This window comes from Chanodichthys erythropterus, chromosome 14, assembly GCF_024489055.1.
Source record: "Chanodichthys erythropterus isolate Z2021 chromosome 14, ASM2448905v1, whole genome shotgun sequence".
Taxonomy (NCBI): domain Eukaryota; kingdom Metazoa; phylum Chordata; class Actinopteri; order Cypriniformes; family Xenocyprididae; genus Chanodichthys; species Chanodichthys erythropterus.
In genome coordinates this window covers 14,195,324-14,208,748 of record NC_090234.1, presented here as the reverse complement: position 1 = coordinate 14,208,748, position 13,425 = coordinate 14,195,324, and the positions used below count along the sequence as shown (strand labels likewise).

Below are 13,425 nucleotides of genomic sequence, written 5' to 3'. Positions count from 1 at the left end.
CAATCAGAAGAGCATGTGGGAGGAGTCTCTCTGCAAACGCACTGCACTCGCAACCAAATCAATCAGAAATCACAGCCAATCAGAGGAGCGTGTGGGAGGAGTCTCTCTGCAAACGCACTGCACTCGCAACCAAATCAATCAGAAATCACAGCCAATCAGAAGAGCATGTGGGAGGAGTCTCTCTGCAAGCGCACTGCACTTGCAACAAAATGGACAAGTATATAATCAAAAATTACACCATTTAAACATTAAAAAACAATCTTTGTCATAGAATACACTTGTTTTTTTTCACATTGAGTTTGAATGTTGTTGTTTCCTTTAAATAATTTTCAGTCAATCAAGATCTGAGGTGAATTATCCATGGTCTTTCAGTATGGCTATGAAGGTTTTAGACTCTTTTAACAATAAATGAAGCACATAAACAGAACTGGAGATTGTCATTTTCATACTTTGATGTTTTTTCAGCTGTGATGTCACAGAAATAGAAATTGTTTCTAAAATCGTCGCGTCTTGCTGTCGCGACTGCTTAGGAAAAAAATTCTGATTAACATGATGGAAAAGATGCCTTTTATCGCACTGGTCACTTGAAGAAACAGTTTTCAGGTGACTGATGATTCATCATCTCTTCTACTGTGGAAAAACAGTGATCTTAAATGAGACTGCATGAGTATTTTCCCTCATATTAGCATTACACCTTGTGCTCATTTGTTTATTTGTCTGCGGCAGGTATCTGGTGAAGCAGCCGTACATTGATGGAGGCAGAGTCGGGGTTTTTGGCAAGGTGAGTCTCACCAGAATCATTAAAGAGTTAGTTCACACAAAAATTATCATTTACTCATCCTCATGTCATTCAAGCCTGTAAAACTTTGTTCTTTTGCTGGAGAGTAAATGATGACAGAATTATAAATTATGTGTGAATTATCCTTTCACGTGTATGCTGCAACTTCACCCTGCAGGCTTGAATAAACTGGCCAAAAAAGCAAAGACATTTAAAGGTGCCCTAGATTCAAAAATTGAATTTACCTCGGCATAGTTAAATAACAAGAGTTTAGTACATGGAAATGACATACAGTGAGTTTCAGGGCCCAATCTTGCACCCAGCGCAATTGACTTTGTACACCGACGCATGTGTCATTCCTATTTTGCAGCCGTGCAAAGCACGCTTTTCCCTCCACAGAAGCACGTCGCTAAACTAGTGAATGAACTTGCGCTCCCTGGGCGGTTCAGCGCAAAAAAGGAGGCGTGTTCCGGCGCAAACAATCCCTGGTGCTATTTTGCTGTTCCATTAAACACTTGCGCCACTGACCAGAAAAAAAGTCTAAAGTCAGTGGCACGTTGCGCGTTATTCATTATGCTATTTTAAGGGCGCATGCTTGACCATAATGTATAGCGTGCACAACGCGCATACACTTTGCTCATGTAATCTACACAGATGCAACAGTTATTTTTGCAAATCATATGTTACACTAAAAAAATATTGAGATGAGATGACGGAAATCATTGTGGTGTGCCACGAAGATGTGAAAAAACCTGTTTAACCGACGCTATTTTGGGTGGGTTTCTCCCATCCCCATACAACACAACTTCTCTGTCTTTCACTGCTCTTACAAGAACATCAATCTCCTCGGCTGTGAACCGCTCCTGGCGTGCGCCTGGTAAATACGCCATAATAATAGCAATCCATAATGGAACTTGCGCACCTGCTTTTAAAGGGAATGTTGGATGACGCTCTGATTGGTTTATTTCACGTTACGCCCAAACCACACCTATGAATAATGAAGCTACTTCAGACCAACCCATTTTAGATTTGCGCCGGGCGCAAGAGCCATTTATCCCGCCGGGAAAATAGCAACAGCGCCGAGACCCGCCCACAAAGTTACTTGCGCTTTGCGCTTTGACACTTGCGTTTCAGATCGTTAAAATAGGGCCCTCAGACTTCATTGCTTCCTTCATTGCTTCCTCCTGCTTCCTCTCATTTGTTTAAAAGACCTCCGAAAAACAGGCGAATCTCAACATAACACCGACTGTTACGTAACAGTCGGGATCATTAATATGTACACCCCCAATATTTGCATATGCCAGCTCATGTTCAAGGCATTACACAAGGACAGCCAGTATTAACGTCTGGATCTGTGCACAGCTGAATCATCAGACTAGGTAAGCAAGCAAGAACAACAGCGAAAATGGCAGATGGAGCAATAATAACTGACATGATCCATGATAACATGATATTTTTAGTGATATTTGTAAACTGTCTTTCTAAATGTTTCGTTAGCATGTTGCTAATGTACTGTTAAATGTGGTTAAAGTTACCATCGTTTCTTACTGTATTCACAGAGACAAGAGCCGTCGCTATTTTCAATTTTAAACACTTGCAGTCTGTATAATTCATAAACAAAACTTCATTCTTTATAAATCTCTCCAACAATGTGTAATGTTAGCTTTAGCCACTATCAAACTCATTCAGAATCAAATGTAAACATCCAAATAAATACTATACTCACATGAGCATGCAGTATGCAGCATGCATGACGAACATCTTGTAAAGATCCATTTGAGGGTTATATTAGCTGTGGGAACTTTGTAAATGCACTGTATTATAGTCGAGAGCTCGGGGGGCAGGAAGTGCGCGATTTAAAGGGGCCACAGCCTGAATCGGTGCATATTTAATGATGCCCCAAAATAGGCTGTTAAAAAAATTAATTAAAAAAAATCTATGGGGTATTTTGAGCTGAAACTTCACAGACACATTCAGGGGACACCTTAGACTTATATTACATCTTGTAAAAACTGGTTCTAGGGCACCTTTAAACAAATCAGCTGCTTTAAATAAACTGTATCTCCATCAGAGAAACAGAGATAAAAATACCTGTACAGACTATAATTAAAGTTTCTGTCTACTACAGAAATAGAAACAGGCAAGATCAAAATTTAGTATTTTTGTCCATTTGAAAGTTTGTGAATTGATCTTAGACGTCAGATGTTCATAATGCGGTTCTGTGCAGGTCTACGGCGGGTTTCTGAGCTCACTTCTGCTGCTCTCTCACAGTTCTGCACTCCGCTGCGGCGCGGCCATGACACCCGTATTTGACTGGCAACTCTATGGTACTTGTCACACAAACTTAGAACGGACACACACACACACACATTCAGTAGTGTGACCATTCTGTGTTTCTACACAGCTTCTGCCTTTACAGAGAGATACTTTGGCTTCCCCATACAAAATGAGCTAAAATACAAGGTAAGATGTTGTTGCTACTGTATAGTTTAAGACATAAACGTGTGACATTCAGTGTTGGGGAAAGTTACTTTTAAAAGTAATCCATTACAATATTGCATTACTCCCTAAAAAAGTAACTAATTGCGTTACTTAGTTACTTTTTATAGAAAGTAATGCATTGTTACTTTTGTGTTACTTTTTCTTATCTGGGCTGGACTTGCTTGTTTGTTTGTTTTTAATAAAAAAAATATATATTTTTGGCAAACTTAAAGGCTCTTTCACACCAAAAGTGGAATGAATAAGCCTCAGGCTGAAGGAAATTTAAATTCACATCTGTACAGTAGAGGGCGCAGCTCAAACAAGCCTTTCAGCTGTGCTGCCATTCTGCATCACAGAAGAATAGGACTCAGGAGAAGAAGGTTCAACACTCTTATTTTAGAAATAAAAAAAATGAACCACAAATGTTATGTTTAACTAAAGTCATTTTTGCTTATTTGTATGGTTTAACTGGATCATTAAATGTCAGCAGCAAAAATATTGGTTAATAAAGTGATATTAAATGCATAAAGTGTTGTTTAGCATATTTATTTACTGCAGGTTTGTGTAATATTCTGAGTTTGCATTTCACTGAGGAATACTAAATGTGTTGATGAGGTGAGATGAATGAATGCATGTTCACAGTTTGCATTCTCCTGTCAGATACAGTAGTGGAGTGTGGGAAAGATGAAGCAGAATCAGTCGGGAGAAATGTTTTTGTAATCAAACTCTAAATTACTGCAGGAACTGTATCTCCTGCACCAGTTATTTATTGTATTTGTTTTGCATGTTGAAAGCTGATTTGAATGGCATCAGTGAATGTGGTGCAGTGTGAACTAGAGGCTCAACTCTCTGCAGTAACACAAAGGCATGCGGTGTGAACGGCTCGACGTCACAGTCACGGAAGACTTTTACTGTGTGTCCTTCAGATCTCCAGCCTCCTGCTGAACAACACTCGCTCTGAGATGTTACGGTTCCTGATTCAGCACGGAACAGCGGATGGTGAGCCCATTAAAAAGGAAACCCATAATACAAAGGCAAATTTGCAATTACCTACAAAAGGGCTGCATCATCACATGACTTCTTTCTCTTTCTCTATTAGCAAACGTTCATTTTCAACACACTGCAGAACTAGTGAAGCTGCTGTCTGTGATTAATGTAAACTACAGGTTACAGGTGAGTCCTTCACACTGACAAGCACCTGACACTTTTACCTCATGCACTCAACCCTCTGAACTCATGTGCTCGACCCTATAACCCTATAACCTCTTGACCCTTTGACCTCACACGCTTAACCCTTTGACCTCAAAAACTCGACCCTCTGAACTTACGCTCTTGACCCTTTGACCTCAAGCTCTCGACCCTCTGAACTCATGCTTTCGACCCTTTGACCTCACACGTTCGACCTTTTGACCTCACACACTCAACCCTTTTACCTCACGCTCTCAACCCTTTTACTTCATGCGCTTGACCCTCTAAACCAGCACTTCTCAAAGTCCGGACTCCGGTCCGGATCCGGACCTGGAGGGAATTCAATCCGGACCCGCCTCCATTTTGTATTTCAACAGCAGTAATTGTGTGTAAGGGATTAAAAATCTGGATTTCCTACTTTGATAAACGGATGTCAAAATCATTTGTTTAGTGTTTTATGTCTTTTTGGAGATGGTCCGAAATTAAAGCGAAGGCGAGATATTTAAAGTTTTCCTCCGTGATTCAGTTGCCATGACATCCAGTGAGCATATACTTTTGATGTAATTGGACACGAGTCGCGCGACGCAGCGAGCGTTTGAATGGGTGTGGAACAGTGGCTATCAACCTGCGGCCCGTCACAAATGTAAATGCGGCCCGCGATATGCCGACCACAATAATAATAAAAAATAGCATACAATTTATTTTTGTTTTAAAATTTAAATTAAAGTGAATTAAATAAATATAAATGAGCTATAATGCTTTATTTGTCATATAAAATAATTTTGGTGACCATTTATTATTTTCAGACATCAGGCAACGTAGGCTAATGACGCAATCACTCAGTTAACGAAACAAACACAAGTGCGCGCTTTGGAAGAATTCAAACAGTAGCCATTAATTTAGTAAATTTAAGCCTCAAAATGGTCAAATTTGATATTAAAGGAGAACAGCTAAATGTGGAAGATAAAATGAAGGAACACATGCAAACAAGAAGAGTCGCAGCATCAGCAGTAAAGGTAAGAAGAATGGAAGAATCAGTTTGCTGTAAGGCCTAATGAGCGAGATGGGCAGCCTTCCTGTTTGCTCTGTAGTAAAGTACTTGACAAGCAAAACCTACGATTTCAAAAGACTGAACTGTGAATTCGATGTGTTTGTTTGATGTATTTTAAATCAGTAAAAATAACCGCATCAGCGCACGCGCGGCTGGAATGAGCCCAACTCTGCGCGCGCTCGTGGATCCGATGCTGCGCGAGGGATTGCGACATGACAGAATGCTTGATATTGTCAGAGATTGTAATTAGCCTACAGCGCTCAGTGTTGTTTGAAAAAAGAGTGTTGTTTGGTGACTATTGCGATGCTGTTGAAGAAAGTCATACAGAATTAAATAGCAACTTAAAGTGATGTATATACAGTTTGTGTGTTCATTGAGCATTACTGATTATTATTGTAAAGCTAATGTCAGTAAGTTTTTTTTTATTTGTTATCTATTGTGTGCAACATCTTGGTATAATAATAGTATTATCTGCTAATACCATAACATTAAATCTGATTGGTTTGCATTGGGGACGTCATATGTAAATTATATGCGGACCGTGAGACTTGCACTTGGACCTCTGTGCGGCCCACTGGGAAAAAAGTTTGAGAACCACTGCTCTAAACTCAAGCTTTTGACCCTTTGACCTCATGCACTCGACCCTCTGAACTTACGCTCTCGACCCTTTGACCTCACACGTTCGACCTTTTGATCTCACACACTCAACCCTTTTACTTCATGCACAGCTTTTGACCCTTTGACCTCACGCACTTGACTCTCTGAACTCACTCTTTCGACCTTTTGACCTCACACGCTCGACCCTCTGAACTCACCCTTTCGACCCTTTGACCTCACACACAAAAACCTTTTACCTCACGCTCTCGACCCTCTGAACTCATGTGTTCGACCCTTTAACCTCACACTCTTGACCCTCTGACTTCACGCGCTCAACCATCTGACCTCATGCACTCGACCCTCTGAACTTACGCTCTCGACCCTTTGACCTCACACGTTCGACCTTTTGATCTCACACACTCAACCCTTTTACCTCATGCTCTCAACCCTTTTACTTCATGCACAGCTTTTGACCCTTTGACCTCACGCACTTGACTCTCTGAACTCACCCTTTCGACCCTTTGACCTCACGCACACAAACCTTTTACCTCACGCTCTTGACCCTCTGAACTCATGTGTTCGACCCTTTAACCTCACACTCTCGACCCTCTGACCTCAGGTGCTCAACCATCTGACCTCATGCTATCGACCCTCTGAACTCACTCTTCGACCCTTTTACCTCACACGTTCGACCTTTTGACCTCAAGCTTTCAACCCTTTTACTTCATGCGCTTGACCCTCTAAACTCAAGCTTTTGACCCTTTGACCTCACGCACTTGACTCTCTGAACTCACTCTTTCGACCCTTTGACCTCACGCACTCAAACCTTTTACCTCACGCTCTTGACCCCTCTGAACTCATGCTCTCGAAAATTTGACCTCACACGCTCGACCCTCTGACCTTGGGACAGCGCTTGTTGCGCAACTGTGAAGCATTCAGTCTGCGAAGGATGCAGCATCTGAATTGGGAAGCAGCTTTTGACTTTGTGCGCTCGTCCCTCTGACATCTTTCTCGCCTCTGTGCAGATCTTCCCCGATGAGGGTCATGATGTCATCAGCAGTCGCTACATGCTGAACTCACGCTTCTCCTTCTTCAGAGAGTGCTTCTATGACAACATACCTGTTCCCACAGAAACCAGTGACGACGACGATGACGACTAGCATCTTGGCGACCAGCTCTCCCATCCTTTAAGACAATCTGACCTGAAGGCAGAGACAGAGAGATGCTGAGTCTGAGGACACACTCAAACTACTTGTTCAAGTTTGTTATTTTTCATCATTTGTCCACACTATAGCATTACATCTGTATTTAGCAGCAGCGTGACTGATGTTGAGTGCTGTCACTCTTAACTGAATGACTGAATGAAACATTGTTCTGTCTCAATTAAATCACTGGGCTGATCAGGGGTTATTATGGCCTGTACTGGTGTATATATTACTTTCAGAGAAGTACACAATATAAAATCTAACATCTAACATGTTTGTAGTTCAACGTGTGTTTTTCCTTTCAAAAGGAGCATGACTGACCACTCTGGGCTCCCGTTGAGTCATTGAGTCTGGGCTCTTTCTGAAGGCCTAATCCTGTTTCATCATCCATCCTATCATCTCCAGAAGAATAATGATGTGAACATCAGATCATACAGCGCATGTCATCTGCATTCATTGAAACGTGAAACATGAATTTTCTGCCTTTTCTACCATTTTTATACAAATTATATAAATAATAAATAATATCAGTACTTTGGAGATGTTTCTGAGGTGATAATATGCTGTTTTAGTAATAATGCTAATATGTTTTTTTTAAACTGAGGTCACTGTCAAACATGATTCCTAAGTTCTTGGCCTGATTACTGGCTTTTAGTGATAGAGAGTCGAGATATGGAGCAACAGATGTTCTCTGTGCGTCATTACCAATAACAAGTACCTCTGTCTTATCTTTGTTTAGCTGTAGAAAGTTCTGGGACATCCACAGTTTTATGCTCTCTATGCAGTCCAGCAGGGTGGAAATTGAATTGTGGGAATCTGGTGCAAGTGACAGAGTTGTGTGTCATCTGCATACTGGTGGAAGGAAATATTGTACTGATTAATTACACCAGCTAAAGGAAGCATGTATACATTAAATAATAGAGGACCCAAAATTGAGCCTTGGGGAACACCAGAGGATATGATGTAACGCCTGGAGGTGTAGGTACCCAGTGTATTCCCTGCTACTTAAGTAGGATCTGAACCAGTCTAAGGCAGGAACTGATAAACTGACCCAGTTCTGTAGTCGGTCGAGTTGAATGTTTGTTGGAACTATGGTTTTGGGAAACACAGACTCGTTGAACTGTGCTGATAACGACGGAACTTGCGATCATAGTTAACAAACAATGCTTTTGGCAAACACACCCCAGAGAGATCGATCCTGGGAAGTAAAAAACTTTTTGCTGAAGTTCACCTCAGCAGCTGCCTCTTTCCACTACAGTAGTTACTTTTTATGGATTAAAAAACTACAAAAGATTTGGGGATAAAAAAGTGCCTCTCAACTACACCATGTAAGAGTTACTAAACACGTTTGATATATAGCTGTGAAACACCATGTCTTCATCATATCCAGTGACCTTCATTAATTATTGATATGGACAGACAAAAATATTTCAAACCTAGAAAAATTTGAATGTGTGATGTCATTGCTGTTTTCATGTTTATTATTGTTTGTTCATGTAATGCAGGGATTCCCAAACTTTTTTTGTCAAACTTCTTTGATCTACAATATTTACTTTTCAATAATAGCATTTGCATGTTCTCAGTCCTCTGATGTTTGATAATTGTCACATTGACATGCAAGTAAACAAAGAAAATATAATTTCTTTTAGTGTCCAATCTTTTTATTTTCATTCTTTTTAATTTTACATTTTTCTGATTTAACTAATCATTAGCTTTTCATCAACTCACAATCCCCCTACAGTTTTTTTCATTAATTAACTCAATGTAATGCTTAATGCATTTCATGTTGTTGATAACAAAGAATGGAAAATATTATCTTTCTCTATGTTTAAAAAAAATAAAATCACAGAGCTACTATAAACAATACCATAAAAAACATCAACCACTTTATCAGAGATACAGACTTTGAATGAGATGAGTTGGTTAGACCAGTGTTTCCCAATCCTGTTCCTGGAGGAGCACCAACATTACACATTTTTCAAACTTTTACTAATCAAACACACCTGACTCAACTCATCAGCTCGCTATTAGAGAATCCAAGACCAGAAATATGGGTCAGATAAGGAAGATATCGAAAATGTGCAGTGTTGGTGTGCCTCCAGGAGCAGGATTGGGAACACAGAGTTATTTAGACCACTACATCATGATAATGTCATCATCAATAGATAACCATCAACACCTGATCAGATTTTCTCTTTGTTTTTCTTGCCATAACAAATGTGCCTTATAAACACAGTTGTAGCAACCAAGAAAAACTAACGTAAAAAGTTAAGGTTTTAGAGATCCTAACTGAAGCAAACACTGATCACCATGATGGTGACAAATTAAACAAAACTCAATAAAACATCTAAACCTCTGTGAATTCTCAATAAGAACTTTTGTAGATATATGACTGAAATAGAGTCAAATTGGTATATACACTATATTGCCAACAGTTTTGGGACACCCCTCCAAATCATTGAACCAATCACTTCCATTGTCACAGGTGTAAATCAAGCACATAGGCATGCAGACTGCTTCTGCAAACATTTGTAAAAGAATGTGTCGCTCTCAGGAGCTCAGTGAATTCAAGCGTGGCACTGTGATAGGTTACCGCCTGTGCAATAAGTCCATTTCCTCACTACTAAATATTCCACGGTCAACTTTTAGTGGTATTATAACAAATTGGAAGCAATGGGGAACAACAGCAACTCAGCCATGAAGTGTTAAGCCATGAAAAATCACAGAGCGGGGTCAGCGCATGCTGAGGTGCGCAGAAGTTGCCAACTTTCTGCAGACTCAATAGCTACAGACCTCCAAACTCTATGTAGCCTTCAGATTAGCTCAAGAACAGTGTGTAGAGAGCTTCATGGAATGGGTTTCTATGGCCGAGCAGTTGCATCCAAGCCTTACATCATCAAGTACAATGCAAAGCGTCGGATACAGTGGTGTAAAGCACGCCGCCACTGGACTCCAGAGCAATCTGTCTGTCTGTCTGGTAATCCGATGGACGAGTCTGGGTTTGGTGGTTACCAGGAGAACAGTACTTGCCTGACTGTATTGTGCCAAGTGTAAAGTTTGGTGGAAGGGGGATTATGGTGTGGGGTTGTTTTTCCAGGTGTTGGGCTTAAACCCTTAGTTCCAGTGAAAGGAACTCTTAATGCTTCAGCATACCAAGACATTTTAGACAATTTCATGCTCCCAACTTTGTGGGAACAGTTTGGGGATGGCAAGGTCCATAAAGACATGGATGAGTGGGTTTGGTGTGGAGGAACTAGACTGGCCTGCACAGAGTCCTGATCTCAACCCGACAGAACACCTTTGGGATGAATTAGAGCGGAGACTGTGAGCCAGGCCTTCTAGCCAACATCAGTGCCTGACCTCACAAATGAGCTTCTAGAAGAATGGTCAAAAATTCCCATCAACACACTCCTAAACCTTATGGAAAGCCTTCCCAGAAGAGTTGAGGCTGTTATAGCTGTTAAAGGGTGGGCCAACTCCATATTAAACCCTACGGATTAAGAATGGGATGTCAAGTAAAGGCAGGCGTTCCAAAACTTTTGGCAATATAGTGTATATATAATAGATACATTATATATAATAGATTTGTTATGTGGCTCAGATAAAGTACAGTTCTTGGTTGACATGTGGCATTGCTGTGTTCCAGATCTGCTGGTCATTCATTTGGTTTTTAGAAAGCCAATAAGCACTGCAAATGACCATCCCTTCTTCTCTCGATATGCAGTTGGATGCCACTGAACTATAACTTGAAAGAAATGAAGAATGATTATATAAATTCATTAAAATATATAGGAATATTCATAATCATTGTTTAAATAAAATAGTAATTATTAAACAAAAATAATGCAGAAAAAATCCTAATGCCACAGTGAATCATAGCCAGTTATATCCACATTAACACATTCTCTGACATCACATGGTCTACTCAACTTGAGTTTTAGCCATTTTGAATTGAATATATGCTTTCATTTACATGATTCATGCAATTCATAACTGAATGTGTTGAAACATGATGCAAGGTTTTGCATTTAACAACATATTAGACATAGGCTACGAATAAGAGTATATGTGCAAATATGTGCATATTTTAAAATATTATTTACAAAAAGTTTAAATTGATTACATCATAAATACAAGTAGACCTATACTTCATTTACCGTTTGTAAACTTTGATTCCCACAGCCACTGGCTCCAGATGGAAATTCATCATCATATGTAAATTCAGCGATCCTGTCATATGAAATAAACTACTTGGCGAGCAAAATTAATCTACAAATTTCAGTGACGCTCAATAGCACTATCTTTACCTGTGTCTGCTGGTAAGGGACAGACATCTGACACTTGGAGCTGGTGATGCAGGACTGGGTTCCTGATCCAACAATATTCTGTGAACTATGTTAAAAACATCTGAAGATCATATCACCTTTTTTTGTGGCCAAAAGTGATGTACAGCCTAGGAAAATGGACATCTTCACCCTTCATTCAGAAAATATTCAAAATTTGTTAAAGATTTTCTAAGCATATTGCGTAGTTGATTGTTTTATTTGTGATAATGCAATGAAACATAACAAATTGTGCCAACATAATTTTTATCCAGGCTGTCATACAAAGAAATGAACAGATGAATTCATAAATGAATATCCATAACCGATTATGTTTTAGTCAATGTTTGCTTTCCTGTGAGCTTTTTGTAGACTAAAAGACCTTTTTTGTCAAATAAATTTTCTCAGATAAATGCTTTAACCAAGTTTAGTGTTTTGTTCTTCCATCAAATTTTAAGGTGTAATAGGAGCTAGCTTTCAATTCATAACATCCCCATCTTCTTGGCAAAGCGTCACACAAGAGACCTTGTGTCTCAAAGCACATAACATTACAATAATATTAAAGATAAACAACTTTAGAGAGCTTGTACCTGACTGCTGCAGATTCATTTCAGTGTTGATACTCTTGACATGCGCATAATTCTGATTCGGAGGACCTGAACAGCTCCAGTTTGAATGTGAAGGGTTGCCATCTCTTAACACAGCATAAGCACATTGTTTTGATTCGGTAGCAACTGTAAAAGGCTGCTGCTATTAGTTTGTGGTGCTCCTGACCAAGGTCTGTCTGTATAAACTCAAAGTCCATTTCAATCAGCGGCCATCTTTGAAACGTCTCTCGGGGATGCAAGTGCAGCTCATATATCTTTGATTGGGGAAACATTAAATTCTCCAAAGCTGTTCACCAAGCTTACGATTAAATTTCATATTTGAAATCACCAATGAAATCTGACAACAACTGTCTCATAAATTTTGATTCTAAATGCTTGAATCATGACAAAAAACTGCATTTTTCAGGCCGGCTCAAGCTAACTGCATGTCTCTATTGGAAGCGCGCGTCTGACTGTTGCTATAGGAACCGGAGCTTCTAACTGCCGCTGCAGTGAAATGATATAACTATTTAGAAGGCGGGACTTATTCCGCCATTTTGCGCATTGCACTTTAATAATAATACAAGTGCACGGTCTTTCTAATATAAAGTTTTTGACAAACTGCATGAAACGCACTTACATTATGATGTCTGCGTGAAAATAGGTATGTAAAATCATACACTGACAGGCAGGTATCGTATATAATTCAGACCAAATATAACGATTGGATGGACATTTTATGGTCTTTCGCTTTCTACAGACAATATGCATATTTGTAAAAATACACTAAGACTGTTTAACATAGTGATTGCTATCAGGATTTGAGGAGACTTTCAACCAGTGTAACAAAATGTTTCTGTAGAGAATCACCTTTAAAATATTTTTTAAAAAACAAAACAAATATTTTTCTGATATTTTGATGGTTTAATTGAAATTGTAGGGTCATTAAAAACAAATATCACCTCCGAACATCACATTTTGTCGACTGCTGGATGTGGAATTCATTCATTCCAGCCCATTTTCTCATAATTGTACTGTTGGCATGATGACATTTCTTCATGTTCCTGTAGGTTGATCAGCTGAACAAGAGACTCTGGTGGTAAATTATAGTACATTGAATAATGTTGGATTTGGACTAGTTGTTTATTTATAGACATGACTGTCATAACTAGAGAACAATAACAATCAACCCAACCCCTCACCCCCCGCCCCACCA

At 39.5% G+C, this 13,425-nt stretch overlaps 2 protein-coding genes across 3 annotated transcripts in view; one reads left to right on the top strand and one right to left on the bottom strand.

Moving 5' to 3' along the window:
- Positions 1-7,619, top strand: part of LOC137036217 (inactive dipeptidyl peptidase 10-like) — a 36,600-nt gene extending 28,981 nt beyond the window's left edge. The window contains exons 21-27 of the mRNA XM_067410253.1: positions 727-781; positions 3,006-3,105; positions 3,183-3,241; positions 4,186-4,258; positions 4,359-4,432; positions 7,121-7,355; positions 7,609-7,619. Of these exons, the coding sequence (XP_067266354.1) occupies positions 727-781; positions 3,006-3,105; positions 3,183-3,241; positions 4,186-4,258; positions 4,359-4,432; positions 7,121-7,255 (496 nt within the window). The 3' untranslated portion in view covers positions 7,256-7,355; positions 7,609-7,619. The remainder of the gene's footprint in view (positions 1-726; positions 782-3,005; positions 3,106-3,182; positions 3,242-4,185; positions 4,259-4,358; positions 4,433-7,120; positions 7,356-7,608) is intronic.
- The window catches only part of LOC137035591 (inactive dipeptidyl peptidase 10-like), a 106,899-nt gene that overhangs the window by 27,677 nt on the left and 65,797 nt on the right, over positions 1-13,425 (bottom strand). Inside the window, exon 27 of one of the 2 annotated variants that reach the window (XR_010897104.1) lies at positions 7,215-7,297. The gene's annotated coding sequence lies outside the window, so the exon portion shown is untranslated. Of the gene's footprint in view, positions 1-7,214; positions 7,298-13,123; positions 13,303-13,425 lie in introns of those variants that run through there. The other variant, XR_010897105.1, reaches the window with a different exon arrangement.